Raw genomic sequence first — 27,462 nt, 5'->3', positions numbered from 1 at the left:
GCTACTTATTAACTATATAACTTTGGGGGTTATTTTACTTTCCTTGGTTCCAATTTCCCAATCTGTAAATTGGGTATAATAACTATACTTACCTCACAGTGTTGTTGTGAAGATTAAATGAGATGTGTCCTGTAAAAACCTTAATTTGTTGCATGGAGATAGGGAGGTATTGGTCAAGGGATACCAAGTTTCAGTTAAACAGGAGGAATAAGTTTTAGAGATCTATTGCATGGCATCATGACCACAGTTAATAATAATGTATATTTTTAAATTGTTAAGAGTAGATTTTAAAAGTTCTCACCACAAAAAATGATAAGTATATGAAGTGATGAATATGTTAATTAGCTTAGTCATTCCATAATGTAAACATATATCAAAACATTACACTATATCCCATCGATATACATAATTATTTGTCAATTAAAAATAAACTTGGTATGTTGTCTCACCCAGACTAAGTAGTTAATAACAATTAGTTTTATTATTATTGAAACTGCCACACTTTATTCAACTCTAGAACTTTTCTAAGAGCATTTAAATTTTTGCAGACGTTGACAGTTTCATTCTAAATTCTCTCCACTCCCACGAATGCTGAAGTGACCAACTCAGTGTCCTACAAACCAGTATCATTCAGCGAGGTGACATAAGGTTTCTCACCAATTGCCTGGGATTCTTACTGAATTCTCAGGGACTCTTCCATGCAGGCCCAAGTTTTAAACCTACAGTCCCTTCCTGAGATCTGCAGTAGCAGAGAGATTGGCAGATCTAAAATCTAATGCATACAGAGCACTGTCCTTCAAGCCAAGTGGAGCTGCTGCTTCTCATTTTATATAAAAAGTAAATGTGAGAGAGGGAAGTGGAGAAGGAGGTTTTTACTTTGCTTTAAGGAGCAAAATCAAGACCTTTACGGATGCTTTTTGGAAAGTAGAAAGGTGAAGGCAACATTTAAGTTATCTGACAAATGCCTCTCTTGTAAGGGGGAGAATAGAAAAGTCCACGAGTCCAGTTACAAGCCCTGTGCTCAATGGCATTCAAAAAGAGAGTTGGAGGTCCGACATTTATTGCTCTTCTCTGGTGAGAAGTAGTTTTAGCAGTAATTCACAGATCCTGATGTTGGGAAGGAATCCACCAGCTTCTAGGGGGGACTTTGGACACCTAATGTAGTCATGGTCTTCATTATGCAGAATTGCTATGAGGACTCAAGAGAGAACACTTGCAGAATTTTGACAAATGGTAATTATTATTTCTACCGAGCTGACCTCACTTGAAATCCTGGGTGATACCAGGAAATGTGTGTATCTTCCATGCCCAACATTTATTAGAGTTTTCTCTTTCAGTGGCTTCTTAGTCCCTTTTATCTACATGTACTATGGATGCCAGCCCAGCTCTAAAAAACCCTAAGGAAACCACTCCCTGCTCACAGCTCCGCCAAAGTGGTGGGTCTAGGTGACTGTTTGTGCCCATAAAGGGTACTGAAGTGGACACACAATCTGAAGGGACAAATACACAGGCTGGGAAGTCACTTTAGTCTGATATAAAAGGTGAACTGGGCCAACCAGACTCCTCTCTGGAAATGTGGAATTGGGAGAGTGAGAAACTGGGCTGATTGGTAGCAGAGCCATAAAGAATGTGGTTGGCCACATCAGTGGCAGAACTCCATGTGAGGGCTGAGAGCTTTCTGCTGTGGAGGCTTTGCAGGGCTGCCTTGATTTCAAAACCACTTTCCCATAAAGCCTGGCTGTTCAATCATTCTGCTCATGGACACCATAAATATCTCTTCTAATATTATTACTATTGTTTTTTTGAGTTAGCGTCTCACTCTGCCGCCCAGGCTGGAGTGTCATGGCACAATCATGGCTCACTGCAACTTCGAGCTCCTGGGCTCAAGCAATCCTCTCACCTCAGCCTTCTGAGTAGCTGGGGCAGGCATGTGCCACCCCATCCAACTAATTTTTTACTTTTTGTAGGAACAAGGGTCCTGCTATGTTGCCCATGCTGGTCTCAAGCGATCCTCCTGCCTTAGCCGCCCAAAGTGCTGGGATTACAGGTATAAGCCACCATAGCCGGCCTTCTTGCAGTACTTTTTTATTTTTTTTGAGTTAGCTCTAGTAAGTTTCTGTTTCCTCTGACCAAAATAGTCTTTGTTAAAACAGCACCTGCTCTTGGGAAGTACATGCAAATAGAGTTATGTCTAAATGTTCTGAACATTTCCAGTCCAAGGAATTATTTTAATGCTTAATTACAGGCAAGCTGCAGTGGCTGACGCCTGCAATCCCAGCACTTTGGGAGGCCGAGGCAGGTGGATCACTATAGCTCAGGAGTTCAACACCAGCCTGGCCAACATGGTGAAACGCTGTCTCCACTAAAAATACAAAAAGTAGCCAGGCATGGTGGTGCCCACCTGTAATCCCAGCTACTTGGGAGGCTGAGGCAGGAGAATCACTTGAATCTGGGAGGTGGAGGGTGCAGTGAGCCAACATTGCACCACTGCACTCCAGCCTGGGCAACAGAGTGAGACTCCATCTCAAAAAAAAAAAAAAAAAAAAAAAAAAAAAAAAGAAACAAAAAACCTTAATTACACATTGTAGTAAATGCTATTGGTTCCTGACTTATGCCTTCCTGATTTCCTTCTACTATCGAAATTGGGAGAGTTAAAACTCTTGCTCTCCCAAACTCCCTTGCAGCTAGAAGGTCATGTAACACAGTTCTGGCCAATGAGAGGCAAGTGAATATCTGTTGGGACAGAGGCTGCCCCTCCTTTCCATCTTTGCATAGAAATGTCAGGCTTGGACCTACTGCCACCACCTTGTAACCATGAAGGGAAAGTCAAAGAAATGCAGAGACGCTACAGCCCTGACACAGTGGAGGTGCTGAACCAACGCCAGCAGCCACCAGATTTCAGCCTTCTTACTGGGTGAGAAAAATTTACCTTTAAACTCTTAGGCTGTTGCAAAAGTAATTAAAAATGGCAAAAACTGTAATTACTTTTGCACCAACCTAATACTATCGGTTAGACTTTTCCATAATTTGGAAGCAAAAAAATTTCTAAATGATATATCCAGAAAGTCAACATAGAAATTGATACTGTTTCCTATATGGTAAGACGCATGATTTTTTTTAAACCAAATATATGACCAACTTGTTTGTAAATTAACTTCTCTAAACATCAGCTGAATGACAGAAGCTCTTCAGGTAATTAGTCTAACGAGGGGATAAGGTATACATAAATAACTATGATCAGGCCGGGTGTGGTAGCTCACACCTATAATCTCAGCACTTAGGGAGGCTGAGATGGGTGGATCACTTGAGGTCAGGAGTTCAACACCAGCCTAACCAACATAGAGAAACCCTGTCTCTACTAAAAATACAAAAATTAGCTGGGTATGGTGGTGTGTGCCTGTAGTCCCAGCTACTCGGGAGGGTGAGACAGGAGAATCACTTGAGCCCAGGAGACAGAAGTTGCAGTTAGCCGATATCATGCCACTACACTCCAGCCTGGGTGACAGAGCGAGACTTTGTCTCAAAATACAAAACAAAACAAAACAACTGTGACCGAAGGCAGACAGTGAAAACACTGTTAAGTGGAAGGTGCTCTATGTATATCCCAAGTAGGGAGAGACATTACTTCTGGTTGGGCAAGGAAGAAATCAGGGAAATCTCCATAAAAAAGCATCTAAGCTAAACTCCAGAGAAAAAAAGAATTTGGATGTTTGGAGTTGGGGAGAAAGGGCATTCTTGGCAAAAGGAATAGTTTAAGCAAATATGGGAAACCTAAGGTCATGTAAGGGAAACAGCAAGTTCATTTTGGCTGGTGCAGGAGAACAAAGACCAGAGAAGTCCAGACCAAATTATGATAAGCCTTGAACACCAAGTGAATGGGAGTCTGAGCTTTACTTTCCATGCCTGGGCTGCCATTGAAGGTTTCTGAGCAATTAGGAGTCAGTTTTTAAGGAAAATTTACCTGACTGCAATAAGTAGCATGGATTGGCAGACTTAGAAAATGTCAGGAGGAGGCTGTGCAGCCATCTGGGTAAGAGGTGATGAAGGTGTGAACCAGAAGAGTCAAAGTGAGAATGGAGTGGGAAAAAGACACAGACGTGAGAGATACAGTGGAAGTACATATAACACAAGTTGGCTACTGTCTGGATATGGGGTGTGAGTCACAGGAGGAATAACGCCAAAAATGTTTTATTGCACAAAATATAAACAAAAACCTCATGCGGTACCTCTGGAGCTGAAGACAGGAATGGTTTAATGTAGATGTTGGAGTCATGCACCTTCAGGTCATGGTCCCCAAGTCCCCTGGTCACTCCAATAGTTGCCATTACCCGGGCCTAGGAGTATAAGCAGAGGGTCATCAGAAACACGCACACAGTGAAAGCATCCCATTCCAGTGCAGCTGCCTGGGCTAGGAACAACCAAACAATTTTCCAGTTCCTCCTGCCCAGATATGTTTCCAGGCCCCTTGCTGCTAACATATGTGGATAGCTCTTACCAAGAAAGGGCTCACCAAAATCACTTCTGTATTTGAGGAGTGCTTTTTCTATACATTATCTTAAGCTTGACAGGTTGCTGCTGTTTCTTTTCAGCTTTCTTTTTTTGGAGACTGGAAGGAAGGATGTCCAATAAACTAACTCCAATGCATGCGTGACGTCTACAGCTGCAGAAATCAGTTCATATCAAACCCAATAGGATTGATTGATCGATCCATCCATCCATCCATCCATCCACCCACCCATCCACACACCCACCCATCTTTCTGTTACATATCCACTGTACAAGTATTTGCTCAACACCAGCTATGTCCTTAGTCCTGTGATATGTACTAGTAAAAGATGTAAAAAATCAGAAATAGCTCTTGCCCTCCCAGAGTTCACCTATTATGTTTTATGGCTGGAGAAAAGAAACTTACCAACTCTATAACCTATCCTGCTAAGATCTCCACAAATTCCCTCTGGGTGGAAAGGAACAAAATGTCACCAGTGCTGTGACATGGCTACACAGAGGCCTCAGGGCTGAGACCTCATCCTGAACTGTTTTTGAATGGTGTAAGGAAGTAACACTATTACACCAATGCCTACACAGTCAGCTTAAATATCTCCTGTTATGCTGAAGATCTGATTTACCCAAACATTTATTAGGTGCCTACTATGTACTTACATCATGTGTTGGGGACACAAATGTCTAAGGCCTCGTCCCTACTACAAAGAAACTTGGGGCCACGTGCGGTGGCTCTTGCCTGTAATCCCAGCACTTTGGGAGGCTGAGGCAGGTGGATCACTTGAGGTCAGGAGTTTGAGACCAGCCTGGCTGACATGGTGAAACCCCATCTCTATGAAAAATACAAAATTTAGCTAGGCATGGTGGTGGGCACCTGTAATCCCAGCTGCTTGGAGGCTGAGGCATGAGAATCACTTGAACCTGGAAGGTGGAGGTTGCAGTGAATTGAGATCATGCCACTGCAGTCTAGCCTGGGTGACACAGTGAGACTCAGTCTCAAACAAACAAACAAATAAAAAAACCAAAAAGAAACTTGGTAAGGGAGATAAGAGGGATATGTCTAATTAATAACACATAAAATATGGTTAAGTACTGAAAAACACATAGACAATGGGTTATGCAAGTTTAGAGGAGGTAAAAATTCTACTGAGAAGGCTCCACGGAGGAGGTGGCACTTAGCACAGAAAGGTGGATTGCATCAAGACAGGCGACACAGAGGGATGGAGTGAAAGTCATCCTGGGTGGAAGAAAGCAGTGTCCTAACCCTTAATCATAAAAAAATATATCCGGTGTAGTGAAATGGTTCAAAGACCTGAGCTTGAATCCTCACTCTATCACCTGGGTGATAAGAGTAATTACCTCCTATGAGTGGGGATGAAGTAAGTAAATGCTAAGAAACACTGCAATTTAATATATTGTCTTCATCCTCATCCTAGACTGTCAACAGGGCTGTGAATTTTGAAGCTAGCCTTGGTTCAGAAGGTAGGCAGAGTTCACATTAAGCAGAAATGAAACCATGACACCTTTTTGAGGGCAAGGGTCAGAGGGGATAAAGACACGAGACACAGCCGGACACAGTAGCTCACATGTGTAATCCCAGCACTTTGGGAGGCCAAGGCAGGAGGATCACTTGAGCCCAGGAGTTTGAGACCAGCCAGGGCAACGTGGTGAAACCTCCTGACTACAAAAAATACAAAAATTAGCCAGTGTGGTGGCACGCGCCTGTAGTCCCAGCTACTCAGGAGGCTGAAGTGGGAGGATCACCTGATCCTGGGATGTCGAGCCTGAAGTGAGCCGAGATTGTGCCACCGTACTCCAGCCTGATGCCATGTCTCAAAAAAAAAAAAAAAAAAGTGATGCAAAGCAAAGCCTGGGGCCCTCTGCCCTGCTGGGAGGCTGGACTGGCTCCCTTCTAGCCAAGAAGTGCTCAACTCTAAATGTGAAAAATTCTGAGTCCCTTGTGGCTCTCCTGCTCTCCTCCCTGAAATGGCAGCTTCTCTGTGTGCTCTTTCCAGCCAAAGAAATCTGATGTTTCTGCTAGTGACTGACCTTGTTTACGAAGTATCCAGGTGTTACCCACACCAGTCTTTAAAAGCATCTGAAGAAAGAAAATGAGAAGTAATGGCCACAGAAGTACTCTGAAATTTCTGCGTAGGTGTACGCAGAGAAGAAAGAGAAAATCCCAGTCCAGGATCTAGAAGGAGCTCCAAGAACTCATGGAGTCCTCAGACAGGGGTGGTATCTACCAACAAAAGCAAAATGGAGACATGGTGGCTTTTAAATAGGCCAACAGGTACACGGACAGAACTTGCCACCTGCCCATCGCAAGACCATCAAGCTTAAATTACCTGAAATGCTTGAGGAACATGATGTTTTGGTGAATTGAACTTTATACTAAAATTAGAAAACTCTTGCTCCTTCAAATCTTACTGCTATAAACTTCCAAGAATACATCATTCCATTTTCCTACTGTACTAAGGAAAGTATACTGAACATAACTGAACAGCTTATTTAATACTTATGCATTTATGTCAGGTACCAGGCTAGACAGGAACTAGAGATACAGGGGTAACAGAATGTGTTCCTGAGTTTACTGGAACTCACTGGATATTAAAGGGTAATACAGAGAATCTCAGCCCCACAAAGAAATGGAGCTGCAGGCATAGGTCATTGGGCTGAATGATACTCATTAATGGTGCCCATTGTACCAAAAGGCACAAATATTTATATCAGAACAGTGCCTATTAGCCCTGACATGATTCTTAACCAGAGACTGTGATCTGAAAGGTGTTCATTTTCATGAATGGGGTATGTTCGTTTAAAAAATGATTCCTACATGGATCAGATATTTGTGTTTGGTATTCCTCCTTCTGTTGAGATGTCTTTTTGCATTGAAATCACTGCTGGTCTACACCGAGCCCAAAACCTAATCATGTTTGTTCTCTTGCTTTTGCTCTTTCTGACACACACACACACACACACACACACACACACTCTCTCTCTCTCTCTCTCACACACACACACACACACTCTGCCCATGGAAGGCATCCTTTGGTTTTCTTCTGAGTCATTTCTTCTTGATAAAAACTATCGTATCGAATGCTGGAAAAAACATCAGTTGAAGACTCTTCTCAATGTGACCACATTTTTCACTTGGAATGCTTCACACCGAGTTGAAATGTATTAGCGTTCCGAGGAAGAATGCAATGATTCAGAAGGTGTTTGTTCTTACTAGGAAATAGATTCCAAGCTTCTTGCTCTCCACTCCAGGATTTCAACCTCCTCCAGGCCTCTGCTCAGAGACCACTTTAGGATCCATAGCTTTTCTTTGGTTCGACAACGTGCTGGATTCTGACTGGAACCCTGGGAGCTGATGATGGTCTTTGTTACCTTAGTCTGGGCTCTGGTTGCTGTGACCCTATAGTCTAATTACAGTGACGCTTTGGACTCTCTTCCATGGGGCAAGTGGCAAACAGACTTGCAAAGTCTGGACTTCCATGGTGGAGTCTGAGACCGGGCGAAGCAGACAGAAAGCCAAGGCACCACATCCGCGGCTGCCCCTCACTTGGCTGCGTGATCGCCTGAGCTGTTTTAACCTCACAGTCCCAGCTGCCTCGTCTGCCAGATGGATATAACACAGCCAGCTTGACCTGCCTCCTTGCTCGTTGTCAGATATAAATGAGATGATGTGTGTGAAAGTGGTTCATGTTTAAACACTGTAAAAAGTTATTCAAATGGATTGGGAAGGGGGACTTTATTTTCACAAAATTGGCTGGAGTCCCTTGTGCTCACCGCCCACCTCCCACCCCCACTACTCCTTGGACCCTGAAGACAGGAGGCCTGAAGGATGATGGATGGGATATGCTTTCAAGCTGTCAAGGCTATAAAATCACAAGCTGCTGAGTGGAACACACGGACTGCCACGGGCTATGTGGAGCGAAGGCGGGACAGAGCCCTGTCCTCTCTACCCAGGGGAAGCACACGTGCCTACCTTCTTGCCTTCTCCATATATAAGGGGGAACTTCAAGTCCTCATCCTCAATGGTTTTGTATGCCCTGTAGGGGATAAACAACATTTTTAAAAAGGTTTGCACTCAATTAGTGACCTGCTGCCCTGACACCGACTGCTAGGGATTTCATTTTCCCTGAGACCCCATCCACTCACCACACTGACTACGTCTTTCTTTATAGGGAGTTGTTCTCCCTACAGAATTGTGTGTGTGTGTCTTTTACCAAACCAGAAAATACTGTCTTTATATGCTTGAAGAGGGAGGAAATAAGTTGGCATATGCATAATTAGCAAAAAGGGGAGATGAGTTTCTGGCCTTAGGGTCTGTGTAATAATGAAGTGACCCAGCAACAGTATTCTCATCACGAATCCAAAACTGTGAGAAACAGCAGAGCTCAGAGATGAATGGAGTGTGAAACTGCTTCGAGAGCCAGTTCTCACCTTCAGGGGTTGTTTATACCAAAACAGCCTTGTACTGGGATGGCTAGGGAAGAAATCTTTCGAGCCTGTTTGTCCTCTATATAATATGCAAGGTTGGTAAAACATTCTTTGTTTCACAATAGCTTTTAAATAGCCACTCAATACACAGAAAGAACCTTCAGTTTATGCCTCAATGGTTTATTCCAGATAGGGTCCTCCAGTGCCACGGCCTGCACAGCGGAGGCGGGTAAGATGAAAGGGATAGAGCTGATGAAGACCATGTCTTGCAATTTTGCTTATAACCAAGTTAAAAAACAAACAAGCGAACAAACAATTGTTAGCCCAGTTACAGCTGTTTATCACCTTGAGCATGTAGCTTCACCTTTTTCAGTCCAGTTTCCTCATCTGTACAATGAGGCTAATACACAGGATACAAAGAGCTCAGTACAGAGCCTGCACTTAGTAAGAGCCCACTTAGTGGCAGTTATTACTAATACTTAGTAGATAATTAACACTTACGTGGCATACCGGTTCCCCTTTCTGCAAAATGGGGATAACACTGCTCATAACTTCAAAGTTATTTAAAAGACTAAGTAAAAGATAGGGTAGGTTCTGCTGAATTAGGTGCTATAAGTAGATGCTTTTCTACAATAACGTTTCCTGAGTGCATTAAAAATCCTAATTTATTAAATGGCCTGCCATTCCTGGACATATCTAGGCTGCTTGGGAGTGAGTCTGAAATCAAATTTATGGAAGCTCTTGAGGTACAAAAGAATGTAACTAATTTAAAAAGCATGCAACCCCAAAGTTAAAGCAGGTCCATCCTCAGAAAGTTACTTGGTAAGGTGTCCTTCCCATGGGGTGGAGAATCAGTGAGGTTTTGGCACCAGATGTGCCTGAGCTGGAGTTCAGCAATGCCTTTGGTATAGCCCTGCACAAGTAGATGTGCTCTCAGGCCCTCAGGATCCTCATTAATCAATTAGGGCAAAATCTGGGGCTCATTCGTGAGATTATTGCAAAGATTAAAATAGGGAAATGAATGTGGAGAGCTTAGGAGGTACTTAGCACTGTGCCTGGCAAAACAAATGCTGCTGCTGTTGAGTGAGCTGAGAGGTATTCTAGGAATTGAATTTTCAAAAAAGGAAATATACTGTTTCCTTCCCCCAAATCTACCAAATTAACACAAAGTGGAAATAACCACTTTGATGTTTTTACATACTCACATGAGCTATTTTAAACACTGTGGTATATGAGTTTGGGGGGGGAACAAATAAAGCTATTATTAGAAGAATTTGGATTTTTTAAAGCTTTCCAGGTGATTCCAATGTGCAGCCAAGGTTGAGATCCACTACTATACACCAAGCATCAATTAACTAACATTCAAAATGATTCAGCAATTAGCCCCTTATCAGCTTGACCCTTAAGACAACAGACTACATGGCTCAAGGGAGAGGAGGAAAATGGCCTGAGAAAGGCCCTGAGATGAGCGTGAACAGGGATTGAGGACCCCATGTGGAGAGTGAGGAGACAGGCCCGCACAGAGAGGATGCAGCAGTGGAGACCAGATGTAGAAAGGGGCTGGGCCTTGAGATCCAGGCACAGGAGGAGCCTGGATCTGGTGTAGAAGAGTTGGGTCTATGACTATACATTCACAGGAATTAAATAGAGGTGGAAGGCTAGAATTAAATAGAGGCAGAAGGCTGCAGCTCTAGAACCAATGACTGGGTATTACCTAGAGCTTAATAGAGACAGGCCAAGAGCACTCTTAACAGGCTTAGAGAAGTAGTAAGAAAACTGCTCTATCACAAGCCGGGTCATTGAATTCTCACATGGCAGAGTGTTGCAGGAGCACAAAGTCCATGTCCCACAACTCTGAAAGACACACACTTAGAGTTGTTACCCACAGGACCGAACCAAATGCAAATTTTAATATTATATGTTAGCTTCTGCTTATCTTCAGGAACAACAGAACATTAGAAATAGAAACAATGGTGGAAAAGGAAGGTTTATTCTGCCCCGCCAGCGTCGGTTTTCAATCAACTATGAGCACTCCCTCTCCCCCAGCAACTAACGACAAGGGGGAATAGCACCAATGAGGAGGAAAAGTACAACACCTTCTCCCCCTCCATCTTTCTGAATCCTAAGCACAGATCATCATATAAAGTTAAGTGGACTTCCATCCATAGTTACAAAGCCTTGAGTAATAAAGTATAAAATATAGTACTCAAGAATTAAAACTGGCAACTTGATTAGAGTCTGTATAAATTAATAATAGCTAATAGTAATCACAGCAGCTATGATTTACTGAGCATCTTCTACATGCCAGACACCAGGCTCTGTGCTGACTTATAGTATCTAAAATCTCTCAATGGCCTTATAATGTCCTGTCTTACAGAGGTGAGAACTGAGCCCAGAGAGGTTAAGTTACTCCTTCCAGATCAAAAAGGTGGAGTGGCCTTAAAACCGGACTTGGACTTTTCCAGAAAACATGACAAAGAAATGTGATATCAGGACTTAGCTTTGGGAATTTCTCATTCTAGTCCGAGTCTGAAACGAGACCATTATTGTCCACTCTCTTCGGGTGACCAGCTGATATCTGATGAAGAAAAGAAGACTTTTGGCAAAAGAGGAAGGGGAATTTTCTGTGTGAGTGGCAAAAGAACAAAAGGGGTCATGTTTGTACAAAACTAGTGGCTACTACGGTACTGGGTCTACAGAGAAGAAGAGAGGAAAGTCAGCAGAAGGGATGGTCTGTGTTCTTTTTTTTTTTTTTTTTTTTTTTTTTTGAGACGGAGTCCCGCTCTGTTGACCAGGCTGGAGTGCAATGGTGCGATCTCGGCTCACTGCAACTTCTGCCTCCCAGGTCCAAGCGATTCTCCTGCCTTAGCCTCCCAAGTAGCTGGGATTACAGGCGAGTGCCACCGTGCCCAGCTAATTTTTGTAGAGATACGGTTTCACCATGTTGACCAGGCTGGTCCCGAACTCCTGACCTCAGGTGATCTGCCCACCTCGGCCTCCCAAAATGCTGGGATTGATTCATGTTCTTAGACCTGCAGCTGCTTTTCTGGCCATCTCGCCAGAAATGAGTGACCACAGAGTCAACCAAGCCCCCTCCCACAGAGAACAGACTTTCCTCAAACTGCTCTCAGTTTAAGGAGGCCATCCAAGTTCTGGCCCACTTGAAAGGCCTGTCTGTTTTATATTATAGTCCATGTCAAGGCTATAGGCTTGAATTTATGCTTCCAGCTTGTCCTTGGCTTCCTTCTTTCTTATTTGGGGGAAGATAGGAGAGTGAAGCTTGAGAGCTCCAAGACATGAAGGTACTTTGGATTTGAGATGAATAGAGAGTGTCTAGTCATAGAACCAATTCTTCTACACCACATCCTAAGATTTTTGAAATCCTAATTAAATTTTTAAGAACTAGCACCCCAAACAAATCACTCGCTAGTTTTACAATAATATGACTGACCAGAGATTATATTATTTGTTACGAGATAGCAAAACTGAAAGGCTTAGGAAAGATTTTCTAGACAAACTCTTATTAATATTTTGGGCCAATTCCTTAATGAGTATTTATGAGGCCAACTGAATCATTTTTTTAGATGAGAAAAAAAATGCAAGGCTTAAAAGGGTTGCTAAATTCTTGGCTTTCCTGAACTGAGAGGCATTATTCTCAGAAGTTTCCATTAAATACTTTTTTAAAGTAATAGTTTCCTTTGTAATGTTGATTGTGCAAAGCTGTGAAAAAAAAAAAAAGCCACTGTTGGTTTGGACCTCCTGGAAGGAGCAGTTCAGCAATAAGACTGAAATGCCACCAAGTCAGCTGTACCCCAAGTGTAGGAATCCCTTCTACAATACACCTAACCTTGGTTCCTGGCCTCTCCTGAATGGACTGCCATAGAAAGTCACTGTCCTAGGAGTTTAACGGTACTTAATGTCAGCCCATTCCATTGGAGAACAGCTCTGGGAAATTCTTTCTTAAACTGACCCAAACCCATTGGCCCATCTGGAAAAACATGAAATAAATCCAGACTATTTTCTGCTTGAGAGCTCTTCAATTGTTTAAAGAGAACTATCTCAAAGTTTCCTTTTCCTTAGTTCTTTCAACTGTTCTTCACAGGACCTGGAGGATCCTAACCACTCTAGTCCCCATGCATCCAACAAACAGTAACTGAGCACTGAATACTGTGGTAGTGGCCCTCTAGGGTCTTTCTGGTTGCCCAGTGTCCTCAAAAAATGGTACCCGGAACTGAAAACACTTAAGATGTGGTCCAAATAAGAAAAAAAAATTATTACTTCTTTTGATTTGGGCCTTGCATTTTTTAAAAATTAACAAAGCTATTTCTATTTTGTGTATTTTTTTTTAGGGTTACATATGGAGACTCTGAATGAAAACAAATGAAAAACCCTAGTCCACAAGAAAAAAGACCTGAGAATGTTTTTTTTGGCTCATGGTCTCCTCTAGTTTATAATGACACACACAATAGATATTTTACCCTGAAGGGAGGACTCCATTGCCCTTATTAATTTTATCTTGTTAGTTTTAGTCCATTGTTCCAACTCACTGACAACTTCCTGAATTCAGATCCTTCCATCCAAAATATCAGCTGTCTATGCTATATCATGTTAAATTTGATAAGCAGCCCTGCCATCTTCATCCAGATCACTGAAAAAATTGCTAAGCGGAATCATTAGAGACCTTCCTACTGGCCAAGCTAACCACACAAGGGGGGTGGCAACATTTCAGGCATGTGAAGGAAAGTTTGTGCAATTCAAAAACATCAAATTCAGCAGTATTCTTTTTCATGAAAATGAAGAACCTATCAATTTCCTTTTTATTTTTTATTTTTATTTATTTATTTTTTTGAGATGGAGTTTCATTCTTGTTGCCCAAGCTTAGGTGCAATGGTGCGATCTTGGCTCACTGCAACCTCTACCTCCTGGGTTCAAATGATTCTCCTGCCTCAGCATCCCGAGTAGCTGGGATTACAGGCGTGCGCCACTACCCCCAGCTAATTTTTTGTATTTTTAGTAGAAACGGGATTTCATCATGTTAGCCAGGCTGGTATTGAACTCCTGACCTCAGGTCATACACCTGCCTTGGCCTCCCAAAGTGCTGGGATTACAGGCGTAAGCCACTACACCGGGCAATTTCCTTTTCAATACAAAAAACAGATGGTATAAAGCTCGGCAGAATCTTGTCTGGTGGAGAAGCACAGAAGACAGACTCAACAGTAGAGGGTGGACAATGAGCTATTAATGTTTAAAGAGGAGGTGTTTAGGATTTAAAAAGGCTGTCAACACTGATCCAGATAGACACTGTCCTCATGGATTTCAACTCTCCTGGAATAGCTCTTGGGCTATCTACGAAGCAACTTAACTGAACCATTATCCACTCAGTATTTCTCCATCTTGTCCAAAAGGCTAAGAGAAGAAACAATTCAATTTCTTACAAACTCAGAATATATCTATGTATACAGTATTCACCCAATCTAGGAACCTTACCCAACAAGAACAGATTACTAATTGAGCCTGCCTTATTGAACCTAAGCTGGCTCTCCTGATCATACCACCTCCAGTGGACGACATTCCTTCAAATCCCTCTTGCTCCTAAGGCACATGAGTGATGCTTATAGTTCCTACATCAACCCCATCCTTCTAGGCTGAGGGTCTCTCACTGCCCTTCTGTCAGCCCCTCCATCTGCCTCATATCCCCCTCCCTTACCCACCAGCCTTTCAGGACATTCTCCCACCTGCCCCGATGACTTCAGCCTAGGTTCAGATTGCTTTTCCACTCTTTCCCAGGATGTCATTCTCAGCATTTTCTTAGAATTTGGTGGTGCTTTTGGATTCCTCACTTTAAAACTCCTAGCTCACTTCCTGCTGACCTTCGTCTCTGTTCCCCATCATCACCCTGGTCATGTGGCCTGCAGCAAGAACACCCCCACCTCTGAGATCCCAATTCTGAATCATTTTTCCTCTCTCACTCCCTTGTTGAGGCTCTCAGGCCAGTTTCTCTCCTTGGTCCTGCTATTCTTCCTACCTTATGGCTAAACATGTTCCTGATCCTGTCTCCACCTGTGGCAAAGCTTTTTGATACTTTTCTTTGCTAGAACTTGTCACCTTCTCAATTTTTCAGTAACACAACAAGGATTGAGTATTTTGTCTATTAACATTATGCCAAATACTGTCATCTCTACCTTTCAAACAAACCCAGAATCCTCAGATTTCAACACCTTCCCTGCTGTCAGAGCCCTAGCACCATAGTTTCTTGCCTACATTATTGGGACGGATCCATCAGGCCTCTGTGCAATGATCTAGGCAAGAGGCGATGGTGCTAGGATGATGTCACCAGGCGGATGGCAGTGAGAGTGTTGAAAACTGTTCTGATTTTCCCTTACTCCTGTTCTCAGAGCAACTGGAGTAATTATTTTAGAATGTCAGGTCATGTCATTACCCTACTGAAACCCATCAAAGGTTTTCTATTGCGATCTAAATAAAAGCCAAGTAACCAGATGGTCTTCTTTAACATTGTTCCTGTCCCCCAAATTTCCTAGTCCCCTTTCCTGCTTTATTTTTTTTCCATAGCATCTACCACCACCTAACAGTTAAAGAATTTTACTTCCTTACTATGGTTATTTTTTCTACTGCTTCTTCATGCCCTTTAAGTTCTATGGGGATAGATTTTTGTTTTGCTACCTATGGCATCTCCTATACCTACAAGAGTGCTCAACATATAATGGGTACCCAATAAATATTTGGTTAAGCAAGCAAATTAATACTACCTTCCCTATGCAGAGGCTTTATTCGTATTTTCTTGTTCCATAATATATTTGCAAAACAAAAGCAAAGAGTCTCCTTGTTCGGCTGCTTTCTATGTCTGACTATGCTGTTCCGGCTGATGCTCACTCACAAGCACCCCTTTCCCACCTTCGCCCTAGTGGGCTAGGTGCTGTCCTTACAGGCTCAGACATTCTCTATGAACATCTGAATTTGAGATCCCCATGCAGCCACACCGAAGCGCTTTTACCCTAATGAGCAGCAGTTATAGGACTTCTCCACCATAAACATACTTTGTCTTTGTGGCAATTTTATACATCCCTTCAGTAAAGCTTTGCTCACACTGTCCTCATAGCTGGGAGGCCTGCTAGCAAATCTCCCACATTTCTCTTTTAATCCACAAGCATCACTCTCCACCTTAAAGTTCTCCACTGAATTCCCGTCATCTTAAAATACAATCCAATGATGAGGCCCTCCATGATCTGGCCTTTGCACTCTGACATCTTCGATCACTCTGCTACGCCTCGTAACAATGACTTTCTTGTTTGTTTTTTGACACACCAGGGGGCCTGGTCCTTCCTTCTGTCTGGGCCATTCTTCCCTTTGATCCTGCCATGCTGGCTCCTGGACATCACTTGGAAAGGCCTCCCCTGACCACTCATCTACAAGTCTGGCGTTCTCTGCTCCTGCTCATCCTGCTTCAGTGCTTCAAGCACGATCTGAAATGCTCTTATTAATTTGTTTACCTTCTGTCCCTACATCCTGCACATTAGCTCCATAAAGGCACAGACTTTCTTCCTATGTACCTGTCTATCTTTGTATTTACAATTGTGTAGGCACATGGTAGACATAAAGTAGACACTAGCTAAATGGATGAATGAATGAACGAAGGCTGGTATGTCTCCCTTAGCATGTCAGTTTCCCTCTAAAGATATCCTCCATTCACTCTGCCTTAATAGCTAGCTTTTCTATGGCTAACATTCATGGCTGGGTTCCCATTGGTGATACCTCTGACATATGTTTACCTACTTATATTAAAATTTCAAGTTCCCCTTTATTATTAATATATATACAAATAGTTATAAAATCATAAAAAATAACATTTATGATTCTCTTGTCTATTCCTTTCTCAGTTCCTTAGTACCACGTCCGAATGGCAGTTTTTTTGTCACAGCTATTCACCAGTGTATATGGTGTTACCAAGACAATTTTCTAACTTGGTTTAAAGGCAAGTTCCTCCTTTAAAGTTCTTCCTAGTCTTTGCTGGATTCCTCCATTTCCAGGAAGAGCCCCTACTCTGATTGCTTAACCCATGGGCCAGGAACCTAGAGTTCACACTTTGGCATCATCAACATAAATCACTTCCCACGATCTCCCTTCTCTTCTAAGTCATGACCTTGAGCTACAGAGAGAGAGAGAGAGAGAGAGAGAGAGAGAAATACCACTTGTTTCCCTAACTCTTAATTCCCTTAGTAAGACTTCAAAGTCATTTAAGAGGAACGTGATCCCCTCTGGGGGGTATAACAGGACCCTCTCCCTTCGGGGACAGCATAATCTCAACAATTCACTTGTGCAGCTCCAATGACACACACCAGTGAGTCACATTCTTCCACTAACCTCTAGACATTGCCTTGGCTGCCTCTTCTCCCCTGGGGATCTTCCTTCCTGGAGTCTCTCTTCCCTCCTGGCAGAGCCCACTGTGGTATTAAAGCACACCAGGCTTGGAGTCAGAGGTTCTGAAGTCACATCTCAATCGTCATGTGAACTGGCTGTATGAACCTGGGAAAATCCCTCAGACCTCACTGAATCTGCCTCTTCAACTGGACACTTCATAGGATGTTTGCAAGGATTAAGGGCAAACATGTCTGGGAACATCCTTTGTGAAGGATAAGGTGCTATTTAGCCATCAGTTGTGGCTATTAAGGTCTTTGGAGCCTCATTCTTTCTTCCATGCAGATGTGGAGCTAACAGGCAACCGTAAGCAGGAAGACACAGCACATCCCCATAGGAAAAACCACTTCCTGCTGAGCAATCAAGCCACCTAATTCATACTTTTTCTACTGTAAGCATGAAGGAGCATACCCGTGCAACTTTATCCAGAACAGTCCATTGTTCTCCTCTAAAATGAGGACTCAGATACTCAGAAGGATGACTCAGAGATAATAATCTAAAGAAGGTATAGCTGGGTTAGATTGAAATAGTCATAAAAGGAGGCCTTTTTTTTTTTTTTTTTTCCTTAGCTGGGAGCTCAGTGCCCCTCCAGGAGGGAGGAGAAAGCCACAGGCAGCCTTGTTTTCTTCTCATTACTGTACTGGCCTGGCAGAGGCACATTCCACAGGGGCTGGTTGGGTTTGGGAGGAGGCTGGAGCACAGAAACATCTTCGGTCCCCCCTTCTTGCCTTCCTATAACAAAATCTCAGCAGTAGCTTAAATCTCAGGAGGCCTGGGATGAAACACCACCCAGGCCTGGCTGGACAGGAACAGACATAAGCCGGGAGCCCAAATGCTACTTGTGGCTTTTAAGAGCTTGGCATGACCCCAGTTAAGCAATTCTGGAATCCACAGAGGCTCTCCCTTGACTCCCCTCTCCCCACACCCACTCTCCTGAGACCTTCCTGCAAAAAGCAATGCAGGATTGGCAACCACCTCGTGCTTCCTTTTTTTCTGCCAGCCATCTGTATTTCCAAAGGAATCAGGCCCTAAGTCTAACCACAGTGCTCAGTAAATGGAGGCTGCTTTCTGATCCTTCAAGCAGCCTTACAGCAGGCAGCCAGCTCTTCCCCCCTCACTACATGAAAAAGAGAGAAAGCGTGTGTGTGTGTGTGTGTGTGTGTGTGTGTGTGTGTGTGCGTGTGTGTTCTTTAAGGCAACACAAGAAGAGTTTGATGTTTGGTTAGATCTTACTATTATATTTTAAATGTCATCTTTTAGAGTCTTTTTTTCCCGGTTTCTAAGATTCACTTTGCCTTTGGATGGAAACTGCTTGCTGGAAAGACAGAGCTGCACTGTGAAGGAGAGTGAATCTGAGGCACGCTTAACAACAGCAGGCTCAAGTCAGAGTTGTGGAGCAAGGATCAGTCCCCAGGGTGAGTCTGAAGAGGCTGCGAAACACCCTCTATCCAGCTGGGAGTTTTGGGGCTTAGAATGTTTGGAGATGGACCCAACATCTCGCCCCAGGCTCATCATTGTATAGCAGGCTTTAAGTATGTATAAATCTAGTTTTGGGGGTCATATTTTGGCTCATTGGGTTCCTGAATTTATGTGTTGGAAGATATTTTCAGTAGGTATCTGAATGACATGATCCCTGGGAAAGTTACCCTGTGGGATGGAGGCTCTCCAAACAAATGCTACCTTGTATTCTTTCTTTGGTCCTTGGAGTGTTCTTTAAATTAGTTGAAGCCTATAGGCCTTAAGGTGTGAACAACCTGATAGACTTCTGCTAATATAGTGCAAGTTAGATTCAGGCACAAATAGTACCTTTGAATTGTGAGTGTGATTAATATTTGGTGATAAACAGAAGAGGGCTGGTAGCAGCCTAGCTTGTGCATACCTGGCTACCACCTGCTCATCTCCTTAGCCACAAGAAAGGCTGCTGGCTTTTTTTCTCCATGAAAACTCTCCATAATGGGGCCCAAGCTCTGGTCCCCGACAATGCAACTGCCCTGGAGGAAATCACCTGATTGGTAGGGTTAACCAACAGTCCCTAGGAAAATGCCTACCTCCCCACTTCTCCCCATCAGCACGCCTGAGCCAGACCCTGCCTGGAGTTCTGAGAGTAGTAAACATTTCTCTCTTTTGGCCTAAAGATTCTTCTTCTCACCAGGCCTATGGAAAATAGCAAGAGGCAACAGAGATTGCTCTCATTTTGCTGGTCAATGTTCTTTGGGAGACTCTACCAGGTTACAGCAGAGGTTTCACCGGTGGTAAGAAATATATTAATCCTGTTAACCCAACATATGCACAAACACACTGCAAAAAACAATATTTACCCTAACTATGTGATATACACTGATATTTTCTTTCTATCCTGTGCTATTCAATTTGTTTAAAATGCTGCTCTCCATATACTAAACTGATTTCACAATCCTGTGAATGGGTCCCTACCCACAGCTCAAAGTTTGGTAGAAGAACAGAACCTGCTCTAAGTAGCTTCCAAATTAGGAGCTCAGGCTTTGACCAGATAAAAACAATGGGTTCTATTGGATTCATTTGCAAGTATTTACTGAGCACCTAGTAGGTGCCGGGCACTGGCACAGGTGCTGGGTATATGGAGTAGAATAAAGTAAACAAAGTGAAAGTCACCTTTTGATTCGTAGGCCAAGTTCAGCAGCAGAAAAGGATGCACTTGGAAAAAAATTATTCAATCAGTATTTTTTAAAAAAGTAATCATGTGTATGTATAAAACAGAACTAATAATATTTCAGGATAAAACATTATGAATGACTCTTAAGGAAATTCCAGATTTGGAAATTATTTCTGATTCAGTATCCACTTGGTGTGCATTCACACTTGGCCGTAACAGCTTCATATTCTAATCAATAACATTTAGCTCTCTCCACCGATATGAATCAGAGACCCTTACTTCATGAGCACACAAATGTGGAGTGATTTCAGCTTTCTCAGGGACCATTTATTCTGAAATAAACATGAATTTCATTGACATTCCCTTTATACTTTATGAGATCAAGTCAATATATACAAATCAGGATATGAACAAAATGGACCCCATAGCTACAAATGGTGGGGTGAAAATAGCAAACAGATTATTAATTACAAAGAGGGTTTCTGCTGCACAGGCAGTTCCTCTGTGTCGGCCCTTACGGCTTTCCCTCACGAAGCTTCTCCCACTCTGCTCAGATGGATATTCATATCATGGAGCAGAGTCCTGCAGTGTCCCCTGGGAGAAGCCACATGCAGGGACTTTAACCTATGCTACATCATTTCAAGGCTTTCCACCCAAGTGCCTTTGAACTGATAACATTACACAGTGCAGAGCTCAAGTATCAGTACTTTGAGTCTTCTGTTTTATCTTTAAAAACCATGAGAGTTTTGCACAAGCCTACACATGAAGTCCTTCTACCTCACTCCCAAAATTTTCAGGTGAAATAGAGGCTTATCTTGTAGCTTCCCATACTCTTCTGAAATCTTCTACTAACCCCCATATTATTCAGGCCGCCAAGGCAAGAAGCGCAGGCCTGAGTAACAGCTGTCGATATTTACCAATGGGAGGAATACCACACTCTTAGCTCCTGCATCCAGGTGGCCCCGTTGTTTCAGAGGATGGAGAGCAAAGGCAGCCATTGTTAAATTTTCTGCTGTCACCTCACGCCCAGCAGTTAACGGATTTTCACATACCCCAATGTTTATTATGCAATCTTTTTGTTCCAGGCACTAAGGATTTATATTTTTAAAAACTTACATAATCCTCACTGTAACACTGTAAGCTAGATAGAAACATTATCCTCATTACACAAATAAGAAAATGGAGGCATAAGAGAGGTCATATATCTGGGAGGAAATAGGGGTCAAGCTCACTTCAGGTCTGTCCCAACTGTTACACTCTTAACCACGCTTCTCTGTGCCTCTGTGAAGAGCTAGGAATCTGCATAAATGCCACAAAATGGCATGAGATGCAAAAGAATGTTTAATTATTAATTCTCTTCCTAAAATTAAATTGTAAAAAAAAAAATTTAAGCTCGTCTTCACATTCTAGGTTTTTATAATGGTCAGTCGCATAGAAGTTAAAACATACCAGTACTCCTAGGGTTGAAAACTAGGGTTGTCTCTTAACAATACTGCAGATGTACAAGATCACTATAGAATTAGATTTAACCTGAGCTTTGGCGTTCAAAGTGCTCAGGTGCAATAAACTCAGACTCCACATTTTCATACCTAGGTGCCCAGTTTTCCATAGGGTGATCCAATGTGACCCAGAGGATCAGGCCTTGGGGATGGGGTGTGTAGCATTTACTGAAGATGAGCAGGAATCAGAAACCATTAAGTTAAACACCCTGGGCAGCATGGTCTCCTGACCTATCCCATGTATTTATACTATGTGTGAAGCCTGGACTCTCCAGGTTATGGGCACAAAAAGGAAAAAGAGGAGGCCTAATTTGACCCTGACCCACCGTTGCACCTGAAGGCTTTACCATCCCTTATCAGCCACTGCCAGTCCAGTCTACTGGCACCTTATGAACAGTCACTGGCTCACTGCAGGTGGTCAAAGACATTCCCAAGCAATAGCAAGGGGATAACCAGGGGCAAAGACCACCAGCAGCCCAGGAGTCACAATACTTTGACAGCCCAGGCTGCCCAGCGCTCTTTAACCGACCACTTCTGCAAACTGTTATTCATATCCATTGTAACAAACTCTAGGGCTGCCCAAAGTCAATGTTTAAGGATATACAGCAATCGCCTGGGGTGCTTATTAAAAAATGCAGAATCCATAGAGATTCTAATTCAGCAGATAAAATAGACCCTGAAATGTTTTCAGTAATTGCCCCAGATGACAAAGCTTCAATGTAGGTAAACCTTTGTCTATTAGTTTTGTATGAAACTGTAATCATCCATATATGGCCCTGTCCTGACACTAGACTGTAAACACCATGAGGGTTGGCACTGTTTTTTTCTGCTTTGTATCTTCAATGCCCAACCTAATACCTGGTTCACTTAATGAATAGTAGTTGAAACTGATTGTCCCACAGAGATGAAGCTCTGTGCCTTGTCCTTTAGGTACAGAGAGTGATACATAGCATCTGATCTACCCTGGAAGACTGACAAGGCTGATCCCATCTCAGCAGAATCTGAACCTGGAATATGGCAGAATACTATTGCTTTTGCCAGAGCAACCAGATGAAGAACAAAAAGTGAATGTGTTCCATCCCCTCATGAGGCTTCTGAAGCTTTCCTTATGATCTGATTACAATAAAGGAGAGAGGCAACTGACAACACACTAGCTCTGAAACACCGCTGGCATCTTTGTTATCAGCCTTCCTGGCTCTTACAGAGAGATCTGCTTTCAGCTCTCCAGCAAGGAACAGACACAAAACTTTAGCCTCTCTCTTAATAAGTCCTTGATTTACTTGTCTGAAGGTAAGAGGATGGTGGTGGTAGGATGAGATTTTTCAGGGTTTGGAGTGGTGGCTCTCCAGCTCTTGTGTGTGGATTACTAGGGTAAGCCCAGAAGCAAGGAGTTTTAAACCATCACCACAGCTGATTTAGATGAAGATGCCCCCAGGCCACCGCAGGTGACCATCTTCATAGGATTATCAGCTCGAAACCAGCTGTGCCAATTTCCTGCTGGGAAACCTGGAGGGCTGGGAAAAGCAGAAAATTTATCAAGCTCTGGTAAGAGTGAACTAATTATAACTGAAAGAGTGTTGGTTGGACACAGGAAAATGTTTCCTTGGTGGGTTTGTGTGTACCTGGAAAATTTCAGGAGTGGTAGTGTACCTACTTCTCTGGAATTTCCTTAGAAATGGGATCCTAAAAATAGGCTGAGAATTGGCCCATAGGTCCTTTTCTTTTTTCTTAAATCGTCTTCTAAGTCACTGATAAAAATTGTATTTTTATTCATTTATTATTTATTTTGGATTCAGGAGGTACATGTGCAGGTTTGTTACACTGGTATATTGTGTGATGCTAAGGTTTGAGGTACAAATGGTCCCATCACCCGAGTGTCGGCATAGTACCCAATAGGTAGTTTTTCAGCTCACACCCCCTCCCTCTTCTCCTAGTAGTCCCCTATATGTCCTGGATATACGTATTGTCAGCTCTATATTTCTGCCTTGTGTGTAATTTTCATACGTCATATTCCACCCTTAAGGTGTGGAGCTCTTAAGGGTGGGAAAATAAAATTCAGTTCATTATTGGCATCCTCAGCCTGGCATTCAAAGTTCCCCATGAGCTGACTCCAATGTAATTACCTAGTTTCATGGTTTGCTTCACTGCCCACCACTGCTCTACACCCTCTTGCTCCCTCCGACATGTCACTTATGTGAGCCTCCCAGGACTGTTATCTAGCTGATACACACCAATATAACTGCACACGAAGGGCTAAAACATTGAAACACTCCATGCTAGTCAGCAAACAATGGCTGTCTCAATCTCCATGAATGCCCCCATCTGCTGCTCTGGACTCTCCCCTAGAATCCCCAAGAGGTAACAGTAAATAAAGGGTTAATGCCTGGCACAGCAGGGAGGCTTCTAGGACCCTGCTGCAGCCCAGCTGGGGCCTACTTGTCCATTTTGATTGTCCAAATATTTTGAATATTATCTCTGGCTTCCAAATTCCCAAAACACACATCACATTTTCACTCCTCTGGGCTTCTGCTGGCACAGTGCCCTTTGCTCCGAATGTCCTTCTCTCCAAACTTCTTGAAACCCCTCTCGTAATCCAGATCTTTGGTTCAAACAATCTTCTCCAGGAAGTCCTCCCCAATCCCAATCTCCCCTCTCAAAACAACTACTCCCTCCACCACAGCCACAGGCATTTTCTTCAAACCTTTTTGTATAACTCTTATCTTTTGTCTTGCTTTAGTTATTTATACATATGTCCCAACAGATCTACTTCCCCCACTGTGGAAATTTGAAGGATAGGTTTAAAGGTGAAATGATATTGTTCTATAAATTTCCAGAAAGGCCGGGCGTGGTGGCTCACGACTGTAATCCTAGCACTTTGGGAGGCGGAGGCGGGCGGATCACCTGAGGTCGGGAGTTCACAACCAGCCTGACCAACATGGAAAAACCCCATCTCTACTAAAAATACAAAATTAGCTGGGCGTGGTGGCACATGCCTGTAATCCCAGCTACTCGGGAGGCTGAGGCAGGAGAATCGCTTGAACCCGGGAAGCGCAGGTTGCAGTGAGCCGAGATCACGCCATTCATTGCACTCCAGCCTGGGCAACAAGAGTGAAACTCCGTCTCAAAAAAAAAAAAAAAAAAAAAGGCCAGTCTTGGGCCACGTGGCAATCTCTTTAAAGCTAACATAGTCCTATATGATGAAATCCTTCCTACGCAAGGACATGCTTTTACCACAGATGGGCTTGACCCTCCCAGCTTCTTGGGTATGGTTTGGAAGACTACAGGAGTACATTAAAAGGTCCAGCATCAGCTGAGTGCAGTGTGGCTCACACCTGTAATCCCAGCACTTTGGGAGGCTGAGGTGGGCAGATTACTTGAGCTCAGGAGTTCCAGACCAGCCAGGCCAACATGGTGAAACCTTGTCTCTACTAAAAATACAAAAATTAGCCCAGCATGTTGGTGCACGCCTTTAATCCCAGCTACTCAGGAGGCTGAGGCATCAAAATCGCTTGAACCTGGGAGGCGGAGGTTGCAGTGGGCCGAGATCACACCACTGCACTCCAGCCTCGGCAACAGAGTGGAGTGAGACTGTCTCTTTAAAAAAAAAAAAAAAAAAAGTCCCCAAACCAAAAAACATCCTATCAAATAGTGCCTGGGACAGAGGGGCTGGCAACGGGCTTCCTGGCTGTAGTGATGGTGCCTCTTCTGACAGACAAGAGCTCTACGTTTTCTGTGTCAAACCCATCTTCATCTGCCATGCTGCAGGACAGACCTGCTAGGCAGAGGCAGCCAGCAGACCTGATCTGACTTTAGTTTCTTCTCGAAACTGCCTTCCTTTGTCTTTTTGTTTTCTAGCTTCTCATTACCTTGCAGAGACAGCATTTCAGCAATAGATTGTAGACCTCCTGAGGCCAGCAGCAGCTCTTGCTGACCCTTTCACGCTCCATAATAGCTAACGATTATAGTATTAGAAACTCATCACGCGCTATTATATGCCAGGCTTTGTTCAATGCACTTAACCTTACTAACCCATAATATCCCAACTATTATCAAGTACTGTTTTGTTTGTTTGAGATAGGATCTTGTTCTTTTGCCCAGGCTGGAGTGCAGTGGTATCATCACAGCTCATTGCAGCCTTGACTTTCTGGGCTCAAGTGATCTGCCCACCTCAGGCTCCCAGGTAGCTGGGACTATAGGCACGTGCCAACACACCCAGAACATTTTTGTATTTTTTGTAGAAACAGGGTCTCCCCATGTTGCCCAGGCTGGTCTTGAACTCATGGCCTCAAAGGATACACCCGCTTCAGCCTCCCAAAGTGCTGGGATTACAGGCGTGAGCCACTACACCTGGCCTCAAGTACCATTATTAGCTTCATTTTACAAATGGGGAAACCAAGGCTGACAGTGGCAAAATGATCTGTGGTGGGGATTGGCCCAGCTAGGCAGTCTGGCTCCAGCATCCTTGCTCTTAACTGCTACTCAACATCTACTGTGTAGTAGGTGTACAATACAAGCCTGTCAAATAGATGATGAGTGTCTACAGGGCCTTCTTGGTTAAAAGGACACTACTTTAAGAGAGATTTTTATAAGCACTTGACATCCCCAAACTTCCCCAGATGACTTGCAGCTATGTTCTTATCACATACATACTGCACAACCCCAAATGCCAGTCACAGGGGAAGCGCCGTGTGACTCTGCTTAAGCGTATGTGGATAATAGATATAAATGCTGTGAGTGTTTGAAGGGTCTGAGGGGGGAAGAAAGGCTTGGAAATAGTTCAGCCACTTTAGGACAATAAACTTTTACTCACTGAAGCAGAGAGACGTGTGTGAGTGCATTCATGCGTGCATGCGTGTGCAGGGTGAGTGATGATCAATGGGGAGCGAGCTGGTGGGGCATCTCTTTTCTTTCTCCTCCCTGTGGTCTGACAAAGCCTGTCTGTCTTGGCTTGCAACCATTCGTAAAGACCCCATAGCTTCCACTGGCCTCCTGCGCAGGAGGGCAGGGAGCAGGGAGTCATTCATCACTGTCAGGAGATGTGCTGCACACAGCAGGGCCCGCTTTCTTCCCTGCTGCTCCTGCAGCTAGAGCTGCAAATCTTGAAAAGATGCAGAACATGCACATAGCAAATAACCATTCATCATCTCAGCTCTGGAAGCCCCGGGAGAGGCCCCTCCCCATGTGGGGCTGACCCATTCTGAGTTGGACTCCAGCCCCGTTGGAATTTGGAACACAGGGACTTTTCAGGTGCCTAATCCCTGGCCCAGCCATTCTCCATCCTGGATAATCTATTGAGGTTTGGGATTAAAATTCTCAGAAATGATCCCCCCTGCCCCTTTCTCTACAAGGTCAGATTGTCAGAGTGCTTTCAGCAATCAGACTGCTGCCAAGGTGGCCCGTAATCATTAAATTATGAAAATACAAGTTGCTGAGAGGAAATGAATACCAGGTTTCACTAGGGAAAGGCCTGCTTTCTTGTGAAGTAATTATAAAATTAAAATGTGATATTTCTCTGGTGAGTGTAAAAAGCCTCCCCATGAGGTAGGTCTGTGGCATGACGGCAACATCAGGATTTACACTGGGGTGGGACTGAGAGATCCTTCTGTGTCCCCAAAATGCCAGAGACATCTGCAGGTAAATTTCCGAAGATTGGGTTAAGAGTGATTAAAAGCAGAAAGAGGGAAAAGTACTGAGTTTGAACTTTCCAATTACTCTGTAAAACTCAAGAGTCAAGCTGTTCAAAACTGCAGGCTTTCTAAGGTAGGCTAATAACGCTGAGCTAATTAGACCCACAGGCATGGCCAACATATAAATTTGGGCCCCAAAGAGGGACACTGTCCCTTTAAAAACCGCCTTGGGATCCGTGGAAAAGCTAATGAGGAGTGTCAGTGGGGCTGCTTTATTAGGTGGTCCTCAAGAGGATAAAGCCTGGGGTTTCTGTAACAGGGCTTC

At 43.5% G+C, this 27,462-nt stretch overlaps 1 protein-coding gene across 3 annotated transcripts in view; it reads right to left on the bottom strand.

The window, feature by feature from the left end:
• PPM1H (protein phosphatase, Mg2+/Mn2+ dependent 1H) overlaps positions 1 to 27,462 on the bottom strand; it is a 290,362-nt gene that overhangs the window by 41,389 nt on the left and 221,511 nt on the right. For all 3 annotated transcript variants that reach the window (XM_016923127.4, XM_509184.9, XM_016923128.4), the window contains exons 7-8: positions 8,492 to 8,555; positions 4,227 to 4,334 (exon numbers count right to left, since the gene is read on the bottom strand). In XM_016923127.4, the coding sequence (XP_016778616.1) occupies positions 4,227 to 4,334; positions 8,492 to 8,555 (172 nt within the window). The remainder of the gene's footprint in view (positions 1 to 4,226; positions 4,335 to 8,491; positions 8,556 to 27,462) is intronic.

The sequence above is a fragment of the Pan troglodytes genome, chromosome 10, assembly GCF_028858775.2.
Source record: "Pan troglodytes isolate AG18354 chromosome 10, NHGRI_mPanTro3-v2.0_pri, whole genome shotgun sequence".
NCBI lineage: Eukaryota > Metazoa > Chordata > Mammalia > Primates > Hominidae > Pan > Pan troglodytes.
Note: the sequence above shows the minus strand (reverse complement) of the source record. Positions and strands in the feature narration are given on the sequence as shown.